The sequence below is a fragment of the Centroberyx gerrardi genome, chromosome 14 (genome assembly GCF_048128805.1).
Source record: "Centroberyx gerrardi isolate f3 chromosome 14, fCenGer3.hap1.cur.20231027, whole genome shotgun sequence".
NCBI lineage: Eukaryota > Metazoa > Chordata > Actinopteri > Beryciformes > Berycidae > Centroberyx > Centroberyx gerrardi.
The window spans coordinates 9,883,787-9,905,836 of NC_136010.1; the positions used below are offsets into that span (position 1 = coordinate 9,883,787).

The 22,050-nt window shown below is 44.8% G+C and overlaps 1 protein-coding gene across 3 annotated transcripts in view; it reads right to left on the reverse strand.

Annotated features, from left to right (window-relative positions):
* Positions 1-22,050, reverse strand: part of rerea (arginine-glutamic acid dipeptide (RE) repeats a) — a 98,438-nt gene that overhangs the window by 70,999 nt on the left and 5,389 nt on the right. For 2 of the 3 annotated variants that reach the window (XM_071908788.2, XM_071908787.2), the window contains exons 1-2: positions 19,471-19,942; positions 2,233-2,743 (exon numbers count right to left, since the gene is read on the reverse strand). In XM_071908788.2, the coding sequence (XP_071764889.1) occupies positions 2,233-2,599 (367 nt within the window). In that variant the 5' untranslated portion in view covers positions 2,600-2,743; positions 19,471-19,942. Of the gene's footprint in view, positions 1-2,232; positions 2,744-19,470; positions 19,943-22,050 lie in introns of those variants that run through there. The other variant, XM_078288113.1, reaches the window with a different exon arrangement.

The following is a 22,050-nucleotide window of genomic DNA, read 5'->3' on the forward strand; positions in this document are numbered from 1 at the left end:
ATTGGCTGACTGCACTTCTCCTTCCACCGTCTCCCATCCAATCGATGTTCACTAAGCCGCCTGCTCCCATCTTTCAGGGATAGAAAGGCCAAACAGAGAGACTGGAAGGGGGCTAGGACTTGGAGTGTGCAGGAGGTTTCAATACTAGCTTACCTCTTATTTTTTATGCGATGTTCTGGGCCTATGTTTGTCAGGCTCTCTGTGACAAAAGCAATTAAAAAGGTGTTTCGGCTCACATTTTCTTTCCTTTTTCTCTACTGCTCTACACCACCCTCTTCCTCCCTCTCCCTGTGTCTGGGGCGGCGCAAATCCCTCTCCCAGGGTGGTCAGTTTTACATATTGTGTGTCACTAGACGGGTATAAAGGGATTTAACATTTAGCAAAGCATAATCCATTGCAGGCTTTGTGCCTGCCTAAGCCGCGCACATCAAATCTGATTGCAAGAAGGCTGCTACCAATGACCAAGCAGGAGGAGGAAAACACACATTGCGTACACACACACACACACGCACATACACACGGCTGATCACTTGAACAATAAGCGGAGGAGACAGCAGGAGGTCAGTGGTTGGGGTGGAGGATCTCCCATATTGACAATAGGAGGTAAATGACAAGCTAGTGTACTGGCGCTGGTAGTGGCTGAGGCTGGGGCCGCCACAACCCAATCCTGGCCCATCCCTAATCCAAACCAATCTAACAGCTCCAGTCTATATGGTGGGAGCAGGTAGCGACACTCAGGCCATTCTAGCCCTGTCAGACTAATTGAAGGAGAAGACAGGAAACATAAATACTCCCCATCAACCAGCGGCTGGCTCCACTGTTCGCTCGGATGTGGAAATATAAATATTCGGCAGGGCTAATCCACTGAGACGGTCGACTTTGTTTATATGCCTTTTGAATGTTTCATTCAAGTGACTGACTGCTTCCGTTTTTTTTCGCCCCTCTCTCTCCTCCCCCCTCTCCGCATGGTTGACTGTGAGACAAAGCGGCGGTGCTCTCTCTATTAAACATGAAATGCAGAGCAAAAAAGGCTTCAATGGAGTCCATGTCATAGAGTGGGAGAGATAGAAATAGAGAGAGAGCGCAAGAACAAGGCTTTGGTTTAGTGTGACTGCTTGCTTGAGGACCTCCACTGATACCGACGCAGAGATAATTTAGCCAACAAGATTACACAGCTAGAAGGAAAGGGTGGGGTGGGGGGGTCTGGCTGTTTTGCTGCACCTACTTGAAGGCTTCTCTTTAGCAGTAAAAGAAAAAAAGGAGGGGGCGGGTGTTTGTGTAGATGTGTGTGGGGGTGGGTAGTTAGAGAGGAAGATAACCTAACACACTGGCTGTAATTTCCTACATCTTCCCATTAAATACCCGAGCAATGTGGGCCGCCCCCCCACTACTTGACCTTTCGCTGGCTGCTAGATAAATGAAAAGACATGGCGGCAATGATTTAGGTGCAGGGGGGATAGCACTGAGCTGTAACAGAGAGAGAGAGCAGACATGACTACACACACACACACACGGCTAGCTAACCTGGCTTCCTTCCGACAGTGAGTGTTGACATTCCCCCCTCTAGTACAACCAATTTATAAACAGCAGGTGAAAGAGAGGCCATGTTTACAGCTGCGGAAAAGGTTACTTCTCTTTTTAAACTCATTCATCCGATGTAATAAAGACACTGTACCGCACCTCAAATCTCTCTCCAGGAAACTAGAGTGCCTTTTGGCCCCAGTAGTGATAGCATACTTTCAGTGAGTCAGATGGCGATGGGATGAAATCATTATCATGGCTGTCGTCACCATCGCATCATCTAGTGAAGCACCACTTTGCTTTATTGACTTATCCCAAGACAAAGGACGGAGTGAGTCAACTTGGAATTGATTGTATGATGCATAAGCCTGTAGCCTAAGGGAGTACTTGTGCTGCTGGAGAGCTGCTACTTCGGAGAATCTGCAAAACCCTTGGCAGCTCATCTGGAGCATTTGAGCTGGAAAGGACTGGGTTTTAACCAAGGAAATTGACCGTGAATTTAAGGGAATTAAATATTTGGCCTTGTTTCTTAAAACAAGCTCTGAAAACAAAATGGGATAAAGCAAAATAAATGAGATATAGTAGAAAATTGGCTTACAATTATCTATAACTGAGCAAATTGATAAATGGAGATTGCCTGCTGTTTGCTGCAGTTGGTGACCATGCCAATGAGTGCGGGCATGATGCTAATGAGGTTAGGCTGGGACTTACCGCCAGGTCTGTAAACAACATCATCCTCTGTGATGAAGGAGGTGATTTCTCCGTTCTCTGTGCGCTCATAGCGTGACTTCTTCTTGGGCGTCTTCTTCTTGCCCTTCTTGCCGGCCTCCTCAGCCGTGCCGCTGCCTCCACCTGTGCTTCCGTTGTCGTTGTCCTCATCCTCGCTGTGCTCACTCTCTGCGTAGTTTTTGGCTCCGCCCTCCAGCGTACAACTGCGCCGGGGCCTGGAGCTCTCGCTCTCCCGGTCGCCCCGGTCTCCGTCCTGCCGGCGAGACTTACCGGCCTCCCTCTTGTCCCGGTCCCTGTCTCTGTCCCTGTCCCGCTCTTTCTCCCTCTCTTTCTCTTTGTCGGCCGTCATGATCCGCCACGTGCCTTCCTCAGTCCTCTCACGGCTGGGCCTCCGTGAAAGGTAGACTGTGAGCCTGGGCTTCAGTCTTCTGAATTTACCAGTCAAATCCAGGGAAAATTCGGCCACACCAACAACCCCAGTGTTTCAGAAAAGCTGCGGACAAGAACAAACGGAGACAGAAAGGACAGTTAGTATTAGGCTGAGTCAATAAACATTCCACTTATTATACCTAAGGTTACATTTTGTGAGTGAATAGGGTCATTTTGTGGTGGAGGAAACTTTTGAGGATGAGAAAAGTGGAGATTAGCTCCTGGAGGTCAGGCAATGAGATGTGCTGGCTCTCCTTAACATCAGAGTAATTGTTGGCGCTCCCCTGCACAGCCATGTATACACTGGAAAGCACTGAGCAGCTCTATCAAAAGAACACAACCTTCAAGCCTCCTGCTCAAACCTACTTGCCTCATTTCAGAGAGGGAGTTATAAAAGGGGAAGAGAATGGAAAAAGAGGGACAAAGAGAAGGTAGAAAGAGACAGGCACCACATGTATTTCTCACATAATGACCTAAAGGGGATTCTCAACTGTATAAGCACTCTTCAGAAAGGCTGTGCTGCACTTTGGTTGAGGATATGAGGCTAACAGCCAGTAGAATTCCTCAGAGATGGTGTGTCCAGGGGCTTTTCGGCACAAGACACTGCTCGTCGCCTGCTATGCCACTGGAGAGACGCAGCATAAAGCCCAATGACGGTGCTTGCTAGCTTCTCTGGTGAGCAGCTGTGATGACACCAGGCTCAATTTTACTCATCTGTGTGCGTGTGGCTGTGTGTGTGTGTACTCTGGCTGGCTGGACTGCACTCCACCCCAGCCCTCTGCCCTGGCTGACAGTCATCACTGTGTTAATGTGAAGTGACAGCTCTGGAGGGGAGAACACAGCAATCCACTGGTGGGGAGAGAGGCTGAGCCAGTAATTTGCCATGCCCAGTCCACTGCCATTTTCAGCTATCATCATTCACTCAAAAGAAGTAAGCTACCACCTTCTCAGGCCATAATGAAATCCTCCATAAACACAGAGAAGTGGGCAGAGCAATAGCAGCAAGCTGTCTGCACTACACTGCCCCTACACAGGACGCCTACAAAGGAGGCTTCTCACTTACTTGCCAGTGTTTGCCTCCCCCCTGCCCCACTACAGATTAACTAGAAATAGCTATTACAGCCCCCAGAGGGGCCAGACCTGGCAATCAGCACCCGTGTTGCCATGGCCATGATAGCAGCCCGAGAAGGGGAGAGCGAAAAAAAGAGGGAGGGATAGAGATCGAGCCAGGTAAAGCAGAAACCAGCTTCAAGTGAAAATTATGCAGCGTGTCTGCAAGGAGATGTGCGTTTATTGAGAGATAGAAAGGGCGTAAGGTAAAGAATACAGGGAGAGAGGAAGGAAGGTGGAAGAAAGGCTTTTGGCAGGCGCACACACACACACACACACGGTGAGGCGCGTTTGACAACGGCGCTCCTCAGCAGCGGGGGCTGTCATCTCGTGAGCAGACACCAACTGACAGGGCAGCTGCTCTTGTCGTCGGCTTCAACACAAACACCGGGCCTGATTAAACCGCAGCCTCGTCACAGCCCCATTAATCACCTAATGATGAGTTACCACGGCGACCACTGGGCTGCCAGCACATACACACAAGAACATGTGCACGCACAGAAACACACAGGCTCAGGAGAGTTCTCATATGCACGCGCGCACGCAAACACACTCTCCCACCTTGTATACACACCTCCGACGGTGTGCCAAAATACATACTGTGCCCCTCCGGTATCCATATCCAGCAGCGTGTCTAGGAGGTGTGAGGAACATGAAAATATTGACGGAGGTATCATTTGATAGCACAGCTCTAATCCTGGGGGCTGCCAGAGTCTGTGTATGAGCTAAGCACCTCTTCTCTACTCTAATCAGTAACATAAGCCTCTTCCACTGAAAGCAACGAGGACTCTGAACTGTTGCAAATGGAGGGCTGGCCCATTCTCCTTTGATGTTATGGACTGCTACAAGCCTCTATGAGCACCTTTACAATCTAAGTGCTATTAGTTTGCATCTGGACACACTTAACGCTACTGTGTTGTTCCTAATCCTGTATCTGTAATTACCTTGCTGATGCAATGTTACATGATTGTGTTTTCTTTTTTAATCCTCACAGCAATAAGAATTCTTTATGTGGATATGTTGGTGCCCAAATTGAATTGTGTTAAAAACTCAAATTGAATGTTAGTAGTTAATTAGCAATATGTTCAAGTGTCTATGGTTAATTTGTTGCACAACAGTAACCGTAGTTTGATGCGGATAAAAGAGCAATTTGAAGTTGAACAAATCGAGTGAATAAAAAGCAGTGACTCAGTGTGAAGCGAAGCAGTAATATTGTGGCAGTGAAAAGTCATAATGTATTGATGGCTGAGAGAGAGAGACACAGATAGAGAGGGAGAGAGAGAGAGAGAAAGAGAGAGAGAGAGAGAGACAGAGGGAGAGAGAGAACGCTCTCCGCCCACTGCCAGGGAAACAAAGTGCTCAGTAGAAAGCAGTGCTGGCTGCCTGGCCAATGAATAACGCTGTGAGGGGGCAGGTGAGGCTTGGAGCTATTACACATCAATCACTGGGCCAGGACCCTTTGAAAGATACCAGCTGTCTTAATGGAAAAGAGAAGGAGGGGGCAGTGGCTGGAGAGGGGGTGGGGGGTCCCAGCCAACGGCACCTAATCCACCATTTACATTACTGCAATAGAGTCAAGGGCTAGCAGCCAGCGGGCCCCGCTCAAATACATTTCTCTTTTCCGTGCCTGTTTAAATGAGACCTCTGGCCTGAAAAACCACACAGTTTGTGGCTCGATTAACACATCATCCCCCACAATGGCCACACAGCAGGTTTCTGTTACTAAACACTGCTTTTCTCTCTCTCTCTCTTTACCCAACAGGCTTTTAAAAAGCCATGTTTTATTCATTCCAATCACTCCCACGTTTACCCAAATACATGTTCATCTCTGTAGTTTCAATCAAAACCTGTCTAAGGATAAACATCCAAATTAGCATGGTTTGCTTGAGTAGCTATACAGCAGGACAAAGCTGTAGGGTTTCTTTTTTTATCCCTCCAAATTTTAGTAATTGATTATCTTGGGTTATAAATTTTTAACCGCTCAATATTTTTTTCTTTAGCATATCATAGAACAAATAACAGAGACCAGATATGTCTACATTTAAATGCAAAACAGAACCTAACAACGATAAAACCAGCCCAGTGAACCACTCAGTTTTGGGGGTGAGACTGAAAAGTCATTCATGGCATATTCAATTGGAGAATTATGAAGTAGCAGAATGTGATTGGCAAGGATTTAGGGCCAGCTTTGCGAAGGGATTGAATGAAATACTCGCATGAATACAGATTAGAGGAGAACAATATTAGCATGAATATACACAGGGTTATTAACAATGAGGGCGACTCAAATTGATCCGAATAAACCAGCCAGATCCTCAGCAGTGCACGGATCCTAGCTGTGGTGATGTTGAGCCGCAGCAGCTTTTCGTCAGCTCCAATCCATTACTCAGTGCGATCTAATCTAAGCTGCCATCCAAGCCCCCTAGAAACAACAGCACAATGAAAGGCTCAGCTGGAGGCAGGGGGTAGGCCACTTCATAAGGGATTCTCTGTGGTCTCTGCACCCCGCCTTCTTTGTCTTACCTGGTGAAATCATAGCTTGCTTTATTCTCTGAGGCCCTCTCTGTTTTAGTTCACATTGGCAGGGCAAAGACACTTGTCTGCTCCACTTGTTTCTTCAATTCACTGATGAGTAACCACATCTTTTCCCTCTGCTAAAGCTGTGCTCACAAAGGCTCTATTTTTAGCCGGCATCCGGGGTTAGTTTAGTAGGTAAAAGCCGTGCTCAAGAAAAGACAGCTTGGGGCTTTCCAACATGAACATTTAAACCTGCCTAGAGACTGGTAAAAAGCAAAGCATTGCTGCACAAGAGACTCTCATGCACAATGACACTGTGTGCAACAATAAACCACCACTGTCTAAAAAGATTAGCCAAGAAAACTAACAAAATCTGTCTTGGCTAATGATAGTTCCCTGTAATTTTTTTTTTTTTACAAACCGATAGTCACTAAGCCAAACCTATTCTCTGTCCAACAGTCACAGGTACTACCACAGACATAAGGATCAGACTGTGCGCTCCACAGGGTCTAAGCCCCAACTCCATCTCTAAAAGAGGACTAAATCCTCCTCTAGTCCCTGTTTGTGTGCTCTCCGTGAGAGCTCCAAATGGCCCTGAGGGGGCTGCTCCACAGCCCAGGATGTCTATTATCTACAGGGCCTGTGAGCAGGACTTCATTTCACAGCCTAATACCAGTTACATCAAGACACAGTACCTCTCAGTCTGCCACGTTTGTCTGGCTGGAGCAAAGCTGAAGGCCATTTCAGCTCTTCTGACTGCTTCATGAGGCATTGTGTTTTGACATGGCTCCTGAGGGAAATGGCAAGGTTGTCCATTGTCACCCTTCCCCTTTCCTCTAAATGAGGCACCCTTGAGAAATGTAATCACGGGCGGTCCAGTGGAGGACTTCTCCCAATGTGTCATTGATAAGAGAAGCAGAAGAATGTGAGGTATATGGCAGTGACAGCACTATCATGAATCTGGCGCTTAATTGAGTTTCCCTGTAGAACTGTGAGGCGTTTTTTTCAGTGTGAATGAAGTGCCTGATTTGAAGGGCTTTCTAGTATCTTTCACCTCTGGAGAGGCACTGACAATTCAATTTTTTGGTGAATTATGTTGTTCTAATGAAATTTATCCAAAGGTAAGGCTAGGGTCAGGCAAGGCATAAATACACACTGGGGACACATTGAAGCCCGGCTTGTACTGACTAAATCTCTATCCTATACATACCTCCTAACGTTTTATCTCTATAAAATGGAAAATAATTCCAGCAGGGGAGAGATATGTCTTATTTTAATCAGATGCATGAAAAAAGATTTGCTGTAAAATCAAAATAACATCCTACCACCAAGGAAAAACAAGCTTGATTTTGCACCCAATCTTGATTTTGTCTTCTGTTACAATAAAAGGACTCTTGAGATTTTAATATTTGAGCACTCAATCATGTACCACTTCCAGTGATCTTCTGCAATCAAATATCCCCTCTCATCTTCCCCAATCTGCCTATCAGCTTAACGATCCTATCCATCAGTTCAACTCCAACTGGTAGTCTAAATGAGTGTGTGAGAGGAGGGAATGTATTCGGCTGCCCTACATCCTCCAGCTACTCTAATCACTATGCCATACAGAGTGACGTGCCAACATAGAGGAAAAACTAACATAAATAGATTAGAGTGACAGATAAGACAGCTCCGAGGTTTCAGACTGACAGCACGGGCCGGCAGGAGCGTTGAAGGATGTCTTCAAGAAGAGTTCCCAGCAACAAAGGCATTAGGTCAGTGCACAAAACCATTTTTCTGCCTAAATTATTTAGCTATGTGGTGGCTCACTCAGCTCCATCCCCGAGCAGATGGTTGGGGGGGGGGGGGGGGGGAACAATCCCTCCATTCAAAGGCACATAATGATTCAGGCCAGAAACACCTCCACCTCTAGATACCACAAGATGGTATTACCTCTAATTAGGGGGGCCTTTTATTTCATAGGCGAACACCTCTTCTGTAACCGCTAACCACCACCTAACCAACCATCACAACTGACTTAAAAAATAAATAAATAAATAAAGCATAGTCTTCTAAGCATAACATCCCCTTTGTTTGTTAGCCTCCCTTCTAATTTCAGCGTTCTCACAACCGGTGCTATAACTCACAAGTCAATATGTAAACACTGCAAATAGACACTGTCAGTGAACATTCTCCTGTTGAAGATTTGTTTGTTCAAGGAAGAGGAGGGCTTAGAAAGCAGTCAGCAGGGGAGGTGACTGGGGGAGTGGAATATTCAGTGTAGCGTTCAGCCTTGTCATCCACCATCTCAGTGGTGTGGGCCAGTGATCCTAGGCAGAGGGGAAAGCACCCTCTGCAGTGCGCATGAGGAGAATAATATGAATCATGAGTCTGTAAGGCCTCTGTGCAGCTATCCACGCTATTTAAACTATAGCCACAGACAAGGCCATGTTGTAAATATTGCCTGATTCTGGATGCGTTTCCTTTCCCTCATCAAAAAAAATGCTAGGGGGGAAGTGGCCAGGAGTGATGAAAACGCTGCTGGAACAAGCAGGATCTGAGCTTGGAGCTCCCATATCCTCTGAGGACAGCTCATAAAACATGCAGTGACTGGGACTGGGCCTCTTACAGCAGTGGCATTTTAGTGCACCCCAGACACTGCCACAAACACACAGGCCACACACACAGGTAGGCTACAAATACACATAATTAATTTTGGACAGTTTGAAAGAGGTAGACCTGCATGGGTTACATGCAATACAAACAAATGCTTACGTCGTCACCTAAAAATACATTTTGGCTACAAAAGGCAGCTGTTTGCAGAAAACATTAGCAGCAGGGCCAAGAACAATGGGCTTTTGGGCAAGTAGGAGAGTAGAGGCTGGTTTCTAAGCGGTGTACAGTAGCGATCCACAGATTAACTCTGCCCGTTCATGTGTGAAATGGAGACTTGATCCCTAACTGATAGTGTGCTGTGCCTCCAGCAAACACAAGCTGCATATTTTTCATCTTTTCATAACGCCTAACAACTGCAATATATTGGATTACATATTGCATCCTTCACTGTGCAACAACAATGGCGCAGTAAAAATACCTCCCGACTCACAACATAGCTTGGCCAAGGGATAGGCCTGTTGTCTTTTTTTAACCAAAGGTGAACAGAGCCGGCTGCTCGGCTGAGTTGCAGTGAATAAGCCTCAGATATTCTTGGAATGTTAATGTTAAGCTTTGACCATGGCAATCTCACTGAATTCTACTCCTCATTTGTTAGTGAGGTGCCATTAATGACAATGAAAATACTAATTGCACTGCATGAAAACACTCTTTAAAATTAAGAAAATTTCAACTTTATGATTTTTCTCCTTAATATTTAGGGAAGACATAGGCGAACAAGAAGCCTGTATATAGCACTGAGGTGGAGTTGCCCTAACCCTTTAACACCACTCAATTACCACAATGTTATGCGACACAATCGTTGACTAATCCCCTGCTTGCATTGTGTTTAAGCAGACCATATGCTGCGCTCATGCATAGGAAATCAGCCTCCAGTGTCTCTGCCATCGCAACACTGAGTGAAAATCTAGGAGGGCAGGTTTAGTGGAGCTACAGTCCTGTTAAAATAGCTTGCCACTGCATCTGCAAGCTTATAAAAAGCCACTGAGAGCATGTTCGCCACAGTGCTGCATTCATCCAAGTGTATACACATGTGTCAATCTAAAATGTGTAGGCCATTGACACACACATATATAAACAAAAAAAACTGCTGCTGCTGAGCAACTGTATTTGCAGTCCAGGTCAGACTATGTGCTCAGCCAATAAATGGCTTGAGTGTAATGTGCCTTGACCTTCTCCTATCTTTCTTTCAGCAGCTCCTTACATATATTGCTGTCTCTCCTCATATATCACTCGGGCAAATGGCGCCCTTCACCCTGCTCCCTCCTGTCCCCTCCTTAAAAGGCTGAGGGGACATCTTTGCCTGCTGTACTCAATTGACAGCCCTGGCCTCTTCCTCACTGAGCACAAGGGGAGGGGGGGAACAAGGCTCATCGAGGGGAAGTGCTGCAATGAATAATTATGTTTCATAACATGCCCCATCCCCCCTCCTTTATTAGCATCAAACAATAATTAATGGGGAGCAAGGGGGCACTGGAGAGTCTGCTTTTCAGTTTCTAGAACAAGAGGGTCAATATGCCCTTCAACCCTTTGCTTTCTGCTCACCGTCAAAGCAGGAGACACCTCATCCCTCTAAAAACATGCTCTTAGCTTATTTATGATGCCAGTTGCTCTGCTGGAGAAAAGGCAGCATTCCTGCTACACTCAGCAAAACTGGCCGGATCACTTTACGCAGCAGTTCACCCCTTCTATCTCCACACCTCTTCTCAGTGGGCCAACCGAACAATTCAATAATGAATATGAAATCCCTCCTAATTGATGTCTATGGGAGTTGGAGCAGCTGAAAATATGGGCTATTGGACATGGGCTTGACTTGATTAAGTTTTTGTTTCACATAAAAAAAAATAATCTCTGATCAGCAGTAGCAAAGCCAGTCCTGATCGAATTAGCTTTGCACTAAGAGCTCCATTGATCTTGGCACTCATCTGGGCAGATGAGGCCCGGAAAGGCAGCTGGTAATCCAATAGCAGGGATGGGAAGTGCTTCAAGGACTCTGCTGTGTTTACCCACCTATTTCCTACACAGAAAGGCAAGATGTTAGTGCATGCCACTCAGTGGACTGATTGGAAGCCATGGGGCCTTGGGAGATCCAGTGAAATGAATAAGAACCGCAGTGAGACCAAAAGCAAGGTGCTTGAAAGCAGAAAGTAATTGCTTTTGCCACAGCTATCATGTAATGAGTAAACAGGATGAATCAAGTGCAAGTCTAGATCAGTGTTTAAATGAGCTGTGCAATAACACTCAGTCCCCAATATAGGCTTCAGTTCATAATCCTAGCCAAGAAACTAAAAGCCAGGCTGCTATTAATTTAGAGGTCAAATTCGCTCAAGTGTGCAAGCATAAGGTTAGGAGAATCAACTAGCCACTTGATTAACTGACATATTGATCTAGATCAACTATGGTGTAATAAGATGTTATTGCACAACGTTGACATTCAGATCTTCTACCTTTACAGTGTAATAACTTCATTGCAGCATGCATCGATGCAAGCCTTTGCAATCAATTTTGCATGACACAGGCCTAAATGACAAAACAAGAACCCACAGGGTAGAAAGCATGTGAAGTGAAATAGAGCAAAGCTAAGGTAGTAGAGGGCAAATACACAGCTGTTTTGCTCGTGGAAACAGTTGAAGTAAACTGTGCCTGGATAGTATCGCTGTCATGCATTTACCATAGTGCTCCCACACAGCCCTCACACACAGACACACACATTCATTCACTCTCACACACGCATCAAGGATTCATGAGCGAATGCTCAATAACAGACTGAGTGCATTTCTCTCCTTCATATCACTGCAGTAAGAAAAGAGTGAGAACTCCTCAGTAGATACACACACACACACACACACACACACACACACACTACTCTCATACCACACTAATAACCTTGGGCTGTCTACCAATGCCATGACTTTATGGAACAGTATGGGCTCTAAATAGAAGCTCCATTTCTCACCAGCAGTCTGTAACAGCTCTATTTCAGCCACCCTGTCATTAAATATTTATCTTAGCAGAGTGGCGGATCATACCGAGGTGATAAGCATTTAAAAATCCAAATCTGGGGCTTTTTCTGCCCCTCACATCCAACCCCACCACCGCCACAACAAAGACCCATTTATTCAAAAGGATTATCTACAAGTGTTCATTTAATCAGCGCATGGCAGAACTGTAGAAATCCCTCAACAACAGTCCCAGAGGAATACCTTTCTCTGTGAAGCCTTATCAGGCAGAGGATCTCCTCCGCCGACAGGAGAGTGTGAGTGGGAGTGAGTGTGTTTGAGGATGAAAAGATGAGCTGCTACCGTGCTATGACGCCCTCCCCAACAATCTGAGAACAAAGGCCTCCATTTTGAAGTGGAGTTATGATGGCAGGGTACCCTTAAGGTCCCTTGTTGCCGTGTGTCCTATTGGTTTCCATCCTCTTTGTTAGCCCAGTGTTTGTTATGCTAGCTAGATAAGCGACTGTTGCGGGTGGCTGGGTGTGCTATAGCAACCGGTGTACTGGTGGAGTGCCAAAGCTGACAGTCTGTGGGAGGGATTGTGGGCGTTATAGATCACTAGGAGACAGATGTCCAGTCTTGCCCTGACGCTGACTCAAACACTAACCCCAACAACCATGTGTTTGCAAACTGGACTGCTTCCTGGTGGAACTTAAGTTGGTCTTTATCAGTACAGTACAGTCAGCTCACTTTAATATGGCAATCTTCCTCTTATACTGGCATGGGGCTGAGCAGCTTTGTTACTTATGAAAAAAACACAAGAGGTGGTAGCCTACTCTGCTACAGCCTGATAAGCATTACAGCCTTCTTGTGCAGGCAAACGAGCAACCTGACTCTAAGTGCGTGAAAATGACACCAGGCGTGAGCACCCCAAGAGATCTGAGGTTTGGATAAATGTATAAACATTAAATGAATATTGCAAATGTGTTAAATGCCACTGGAGAACAGATGACTGGCGGTGCATTGGTGAGAGAGCATCATTGTCTAGCATGAATAAATTGAGCTTCTCCACTGCACTAAACAAGTGTCATGCTCCAATAAGCAGAATCAAACACTTTGAGCATCTGTTGTCTTTAACTCTCCCTCCCTTTGTTTTCTGGTGTGCCGTCGCAGTTAATGATTTCCTCAAGATCCCCATTTTCAACATGTGATTTGCATGTTTGAAATGCTTAGTTGAACAGACACAGGTTTGTAAAGCAACTGTATTGCCAAGCTAAATCCAAAGAATGTTTGGGCTCAGCTTTGAGATTTCCTTTCAACGGGTAGGTTGATCAAGAGGAAACAGACAAGGTATCAGCATATTGCTTTTCAGTTTCTTCTTGTTTACATATCTGGATTGTGCAGTCATCTCTTCCAGAGAGAATCACCGCCAGCAAAAACAATTACACTCCCCCCACCCGTGCACAGGCCTTTCACTGACTGCCTCAGCTCAGCTTGACAATCAAGCCCATTAGATCTTTCTGTGAATTAACGCTAGTTAACTTAAAGCACTGACAGACATCAAGCATAGTCATTAGCCTGTCTTTTTAGCATAAAAAAACTGGAATGATTTGCCGGTTCAGAGAGATCATCTCCCTACATGCTGCCTGGGGCAGCCCTTACTGTCTACCTCATTATTTTTGGAAGAACAAGGCCACTGATGAATCCGGCCGGATTAAATGGAAGGTGCTTTCATTATGACCTGGCTTACACATGGCAGCGGACTGCTTTAAGCTGGTCTTCTTACGGACAAAGGAAATGGAGTAGATAGCCAACACTGTGGGTATATACACAGATAAATCTCACTCAACTAAGCTGTAAAATCAAAGTGGAATTGTTAGGCTACATCACTCCCACGCAGTTGCACCTTCTGCAAAGAGAAAATGCTGTCAAATGTTGGATTTTTGCAGATACTAGCTGAGCTGACAAGTGCCAATGATACACCATGACTGATAAAGACATTCATTCCTGCTTAAAAGAGAGGTTTTCCAGATGTGATAGTCTGCAATGCTCCAGTGCTTCATTACTGGATGGAACGAGACTGTTGCTGTGTTTTCCCATTTACGTTGCCAGGGCGACAAATGAAAAGCAGAATCACCCGCACGACTAATCAAATGAGTGAGTGACAACAAGTCAATATTTTCTCATTGTGTGGACAAGCAATACATCTGCACAGTAACAGGCTATGCTTCGAGGCTTAGGCAACACTAGACTCACAGCATTATACGGATAATGTGCCAATAATCTGGCTCGGCCTGGCTGTTAAGAACAGTGCCAATAAAGAAGTGCTATCAAAGAAAGACCTTTACCAAGTATGGGCTAAATCACCAACTCACTAGACACAGTCTAGACTCTGTAGTTCAAACAAACACACTCTGTCCTGTAATGGCTGCAAGCCAACAAAAAGACAAAACTGTAATTGGACATTGATCTGTTGAGGTCTAAGGAAAAACAACTCATCCTAAAGGCAGCCAAGAAGAGAACAGTATGTAAACACACCAACCTTACTAAGATGTTAGGCAAATGGCAGAACTGAGATCTAGTACTAGCTCTTAGTAACATGTGCTCAGAGAATTCATATGGTAACCCCTTTGCTTTAATTCCTTGGGGCTGACTTGTCCATTTTAAAAGACATCTTATTTTTAAAAACAGACAATTAGCTTGCTTTTGATTACATCCTTGAGTAAAAAGCTCCCTAAATGGAAAATGGGGCGAACACCATCACGACACAACTGGTTAAACACAAGCAAGATCAATGGGTAAATTTATCAGCAAATATTACCATTCGCTGCCTGGCAAGTAATCATTAAGGAATGGCACTGATGCATTATTCATTGGCTAATGTATAATTCAGACTTAACAGCAGATTCTATGCATAAATAAAGCTGTGATACATTTATACACATTAAATGTTTACTCGCTAAAATAGGATATGAAAGCGCAGCATGCCTGCTTCCCCGCTGCTGTCACTCGATTATTTGTTTCCATTCCTGATGATGCAGGGACATAAGGTGGATATTGGAATGTAGAGCGTGACAGCTCACTCATCATCAAGCATACACTAAATGGACACAGACAACTGATTCCAGCATTGCTAAAAGATATAATTTATCTGGTAGGAAAAAAAACAAAGGCTCTCTTTGGGTGTGGTGTATACTAAAATCCCACAGTGCGTCAATGCAGGCTAGCAATCCAACCTTGCTTCTTTGTTGTAATAAGAAATTAAAAATTAAGACCGGTCAATAAAACCGTACATTACAGCCTTACGATGCGCGCTTTTATATTCTGGCACATGGAGGTGGCACATATTTCACCATTTATGTACTGTCACTTTATCTCCCTCACACTTCTGGGATAGAGATCAGCATCTGTGTTTAAATTTCATAGCAGGATTGTGAAGGCGTTCTTGTCGAAGTTCTCCCGCTAGTGTAAAAGCCGGTGTCAAAGGGGCAGTCAAACAGTGAAGACAAGGAGGCAGTGAGGACACACAGGCTCCATCTGACCGTGTTCAGAGCAGGCAACGCAGGCCGCCCTGTGGGGACCGCCATTCCACTTTATGACCATGCACTGAATTAACGAGGCCAGATGTCCCCCACTTAACATGTGTGAAAGTGCCCTCCGATGGGCTCAGCTGCTTTAAGGATGTACAGACAGAGAAGGGGAAAGAAGATAGGGCCTATTTTCAATTATCCCAATTTCTCACTCTTCGTTGGCTCCTGAGGTTTGCGTTAATTAAAGATATCACAGTCCTTCTTCTATGCATACAACAAATTAGATGGAATTTTCTATGAAAAATCCAAGCACCTCTCCACTCCTTCATCACTCCCAATTTCAGTAGCCACCCACCAGAGGGTACTGCCTCCTTGGCTGTACTATCACTGTTTCATATGTTATATGTCAATCTGTGGTTAATGTATTCTAAATGAATCTCTGGTACAAGATTTCCTATAAGGATAACACGCCAGGAAGTGACAAGCTAGGCTAGGCTCTTCCATTTAGAAATGAAACCCATCTAAAGAATCAAAAAGCACTGAAGAGATTTATCATTGCGCTTCAAAAACCTGAATCTGGCTCTGTGTAGGGGGATGAAAATGGTACCAACAATGGTGTGGAAGCCATGACTTCTCATTGATTTTCCGCCTGGCTTTATGACCAGGCAGCTCTCAGATTTCTGTATTGTGGGGGTGAGAGGTGGGAGGGTAACTGTGAGCTATACCTTTGAAGGGGTGAGAGCTGTGCACTAAGCCACATTCAGACGGCCCAAAAGCCAGAGGGTTTAATTTCAGCTGCCCGGATGGTTTGCCTAAGTTGATCTGGTCAGCCATTGAAGAGCATCTTGCATAAAGTATTTTTTTCAATGGGTCAAAAATCACATCTGTTTTCATTCTTATACCTTATTAAAATAACAATTTGGTCATGTCTTTGTACAGTGGAATACAGTTGAGTAATTCATGCTATTACCCAAATGGAAAAGATACCTATCCCCCAGCAGAGTTAGTCATTTGAAACAAGGCCGCCAACATCACATCAATTACAACTCGCCTTTCTCTGATTCTTTATGCATTACATCATACAGTTAAAAAAAACAACAACACACAGACAGCCACTGAATGTTTTTCTGCCAGCCAGGAACTGCCATCATCCCGACACAGAGAGGAAAAGGGGGACCGAGACACAGCGTGGTGCAATCCCAGTGAGGGCCATCATGCGAGCAGATTAAATAACATTTTTCCAATGCCCTGTCAAACATTCAGCCGCCTCTGAGCAGCAAGACAGCCGTTACAGCCTCACTCTATGAAGCATCTCTCTCTCTCTCTGGTCAGAAACAGTCTCTTTGATCCGGATATCGCCCCTCAGATTCCTCAGAGGTGACACTCATACATGCGCGCGTGTGTGTGAGCTGAATGTTTACTAGCATTCTGTACCTTGTCAGTGGTGAGACTTGTGTTTGTGATGAGAGGTGACTCACACCGCTACTATGCCTCAGAGGGTTTACATGAATCGACAACACAGACTGCGGACTCAGGCCCAGATCAAATTACACATCAGATTTCATTTCCCACAAACATGGGTACGGCGTATTGCAAATGGAGATGATGTGCAATGATACAGAGAGCATAATGGCAGTGTACACATAATTAAGATTTAGACTTCCATATTTTCGTCTGCTAGCAGCAATATTGTGAAATGTTCAGAGCTTTCCTCCCATACAGATGCCTCACTGCAGAACAACTCCAGCTCTTGTGTACAACTCCATTAAGAGGATTGACCACTTCCGCTCTCATTCAATCCACAGTAGTGAAACTAAATGGATATCCTACCTCTGGGGAAGGAGGGGGAGTCTCCAATTCAAAATGTTTTCTTTTCAGAAAGGCGAGCTATTTAAGTTCAGAGAGGGGACCAATTTCACCATGTGACAGTGTAGGTTATATCTGAAACTCTGACTGCACCTAACCCATATGATGCTGCCTCACCACAAAGATACTGATTACAGTCACACTACTGGTTACTATTTTAGCTATAGGCTTATCGCTCATATATCAGAGTAACGTTCTCCTGCTTCAATAACCACCCAACAACAGATAAACATTCTCGGTCCAATGTGAAAAAGTGAACTAACCTGTAGCAAGGTCACGGTTTCAGCAAACCTACATGTCAACCAGCGAAAGCCGCCGTGTCACACACATGCGACTGGAGTGCTCAAACTCCACCCTCCCCCTCAAAGCAGTGAGCAATGAATAGGAGGGCAGTAGGGAGGTTCTTCTCAGTAACATCTTTACACTCCATTTGTTAATGATAACTAAATCAAAGATAAGCAGCTAAGCCAAATGAAATTGGCCTGTATCACTCCCTTTAAGATTAGAGAGCCCTGAAAAGCGTGCCATTTTACAGTTCAAAGAGTTAATCTGGGAGTCATTCTTTCCTGTAACTCAGAACTCAATGAAAGCACTAACAAAAACTACTATGGTTACGTTTTCAACCATGACTGCACTTCAGGCTTTATAAAATTACTAGTGTTTGCATTCCTGTGTGAGATTTATAAAAAGGTATTTAGAGTGTAAACATTCACACGATTTTGAGGGACTAAAGTCTCCTTTTTATTCACCCAATCATCCATTATCTGCAGTGCTTGAGCCATGCATTAGCCCAGGCAGTGTTGTCCCACTCAAGTGGATTAATCACATATGAATCATTAAGCTAGAGGTCACTTCTCAGTTAGCAGGGGACAGAAAATATGCCAAAGGAAGCTGGGCATGGTGGAGATTAGCTCCTAACAATTAGTGGTGCAACATCTGAGTCCATGTAATAGCTCATTGAAAAAGAGTAGCAGCAGGGGGAGGATTTCAGGAAGAGATTGTTTTTATATGGCGGAGATTGAAGGAAATCACTGCTTCCCCCTTCCTCGATTTGAATCTCGTTTCAGGGCTAAAGCTATCTTTGTGCTTATGTGTTCAAATACCCTGAGGATTCAGCTTCTGACTGCAGTCACATGAAGATTTACTATGACCAATTTTACAGTGATTTAAGTAAACAACCACCCCCCTTCTACTGTAACTGGAAAACATTAGATAAGCTGCCTATGAGACAAATAACTCTAGTCTGCTTTCAAATCCCAAATCCCCCCTCCCCCTCAAAAAAAAAGACAAAAAAAAAGAAAAGAAAGAAAGACACACACACACACATATCCCACCAGCCAGTCCCCCTTGCTCTTTTTAACAACAGGCACACAGCACTCCCCCACAGTGAGAGCTGCATGTGCTGGGGGCAGAGTTCATAGCCTCTGGGGTGCTGAAGAGGGAAGTCAAGTTAATTTGGTGGTCCTTCAACAGTTTGCAACTGGTCCAGCCAGTCTCCCACACAGCTCACTACCACTCTTTCAATAGCAGTCAACTATGTTCCATTGTAACAGTCCAATAATCAATTTATGACATGAGCTAGGCTGTAAATCCAACAGCCAATCCTTTATGTGAAACTTGGGGAATTCCCCCCAAAATTTATGAGCAACTGACTCATCAAGATCCATTTAAAAAACGTCCCTGTCAAAACTAACTTTTCCTGGAGGCTGATTGATTACACAAGCACACAGATTGTTTTTACAGTGTAATGACACTTTCGATGGGTGTTTACAGGGCAGCAATGCTGTCATTTAAGCCCTTTGTTTACTTCATTATTCTGACTTTAAACCATTAGCTGCTGAAGCCGTGTTACAGGCTGCCCAGGTCATGGGGGTTGCTTGAAGGTCTGCTACACACTCCAGAGAGAGCTCAGTGGAACAGCCAAGTTTTACAACAATGCAGCCAACTTTCAGCTCGCTGGAGCACTCAAAAAACATTTGACTTGAGGTCACACACGCTTCCTATTCGGAGTATCACCAAAAGCATAACACTTTTAGCTGAAAGTGTAAGTGCAACTCATGCTTTAATCATTACTATTGCCCACATTCCGTCTCTTTATCCCCCACACATTGCTCCCCCTCCCTACACCCCCCCCTCCCCTCCCCTCCCCAATCTTTTTTTTGTATTCAACTACTCACCCGCCAGTCTGGTGATTCTGGAGTCCCAGAGACTGCTGCAAACAACTTGAAAACGCAGATGACCCGCCGAACTTAATAGTCCTGGGCCAAATCCAAGAACCGGGAACTAAACAATACGAACACGGACACTTTACCCTTTTAAAAGCCGCTGCCCGCACGGAGGTGCTCAGACGAGCACTTGCCTCAACAAAAGACGGTTTCACTTTACTGATAGATTCACGTCCCGATCGCCAAGGCACTATTCCCCCCCGAAAACTGCTTCTATTCCCTTTGGCCGTGTTGTTGCTCCCGGTTATAGTGTCCACATGAAAAGTACACAGCGCTGTAGTTGTTCGAGGGGTAGGAAATCAGTGAGTTCGCCGTTTACAGGCTCCGCTTCCTTTTTCCACACACGCGCTCTCTCCCCCCTTCTCGCTCTCTCTCTTTCCTATGCACACACTCCACGTTCTCCCTATCACTCCCTCCGTCTCTGTAACCCCCCCCTTCAGCTGTTCAACAGACGCATCCACATGGCTGACCTAGTCTTTCTTTATCCAGACACTAGTGAAGGAGAATTACCCCCACCACACTCAAAAAACGCCGAGCGAAACAAAAACATGGACTGGATTCAAATTATCGTCGGGACAAAGGAACGCCAATGGGGCTGCTGATTGATGGCAGCCCGCAGGGAAATGCTGTGTTTGTAACTGCACCAGGAAGCAAGATGCTCAACAACCAAAGTGTCCCGACCATCGTCAACCGATCAATGATACGCTTATGGGAATGTGACTGAAACGCTAAAGCGACACTATGAAAGCAATTCTAATACCTTTGTAAAAAAAAAAAAAAAAATGGCTTAGTACATTTTCCCAGCACATTTGTTGAATGCTACAATGCGATACAGGAATAACCCGTTTTAAATACAAATAAAAGGGACGGCTCTTAAAACACTGGCCAATGATTCATATCTAAAGAGAAAAATTAGGGAATGCATCTGCTGAAAAATACACGAGAGGTAGGCAATTGAATGCTGCTCAGGCTTGTAGAGCTAATTTGCATTTTTAGATAATGAATTAATTAGTCACCCCACCCATTAAAATGGCAGGAACAAGCAGGGACAATAATCTGAATAGTCCATTAGCAATATTTGGCAAGTTGATTTGGGCGGATTTAATGGTTAGCCTGCACATCATCATCAAATGTGATCCCTGGCTGTTTTCAAGGTCTCACTACTCGTTTTGTATTTTTTTATTTTTTTGCTTAGAAAGATACAGCTCTTTTCCTCTTTATCTAAATCCTCCCAGTCTTAATGGAAAATCTGACAATCTCCCCCACCCATATAAGAGGAGTAGGAAAGCAAAGATGGGCCGCATTAAGTTATAAATTAATAGGATGATTTTCATTTCACTGAGCAAGTAGCTTGACACATTTTCATTGTCTAAAACATGATATTGGATCACTGTCAAAATCCAATTAACTAAAGCAAATAGAGAGCGCATTGGGCTCTTTTGCACTAAAGCCAAACACGGGCAGGAGAGACAGGCAGTAAGGATCAATAGAAATTGAGTTGAGGGTGGTGTGTGGGGGTCCTTCATTGTGCTACAAACCATGTTGGCTGTCTTCTTTTCAATAGGAGGGGGGTGGGTTCCCCAGTGGTACAAAGTGCTGGCAAACCTTTTCTAGCTCCTGAGGCGACTGGCCTGAGAACTCCTGCTCCCCCTCCTCATGGTAACCGAACACCACAGCAGCCACAGCTCCTCCCTCACAGTATGTATACATTTCACAGGGTCAATGTTTATGATAGTTACACACACACACAGTCTGTCCCGTTTCCTTATTCAGACACACATAAAATGGATCAATAATTGATAAGGAGGCGGAAATACACGTCGCCCCAGATCAAGATAAATTTTTCTTCCACACACAATGTGGAAGTACAATAAAAGCCTAAAAGAAACACCATGAACAAAGGACAATTTCACCCTATCATTCTACAGAAGAGAATTCACACCTAATTATTATATTTTTTTTTTTTTAAAGGAAACCAGTCAAACGCCAACCATTTCAGTAGGTTTGCGGGGCTTAAGTTGGCCCGAGACAGCAGTGAAGAGTAAGTGCAGTGAATCCTCTCTTAAGGCAGTGCAGAGCAAAGCTGGATTGGCTGGTGGGGCAGGCTCCCCTCCCCGGCAGATGAGATCCCATTATCAGGCAGACGAGAACTCCACCTCCAGGATTTCACAGCTCCTCTGTTTATCACATGGCTCTGTCAAGTTGGGCACCATTAACCGATAATGAAAGGAGACAACCGGTGCAGTTACAAGCAAAGCACTCCACATTCTACAGGCCTAAGCATGTATCTGGGAAGCTGACTGTGTCTATTCAATTCTGTTCAGCATTCAAACGGCCCATCACAATACCTTTTCCCCGAGCACCCCCTTCTACAGCTACAGTGCCTTCAATCCCCACAGAACAAAAACTGGTTACTTTGTGCCTCTCTCTGAATTCAGAGGAAATGAAATCTAACAGAACCGTGTGCTGCTCAAAAGAGAAAAATGACACCTTCTGCGACATCCTATTTCCTAAAGGAGATTATTAAAAGGA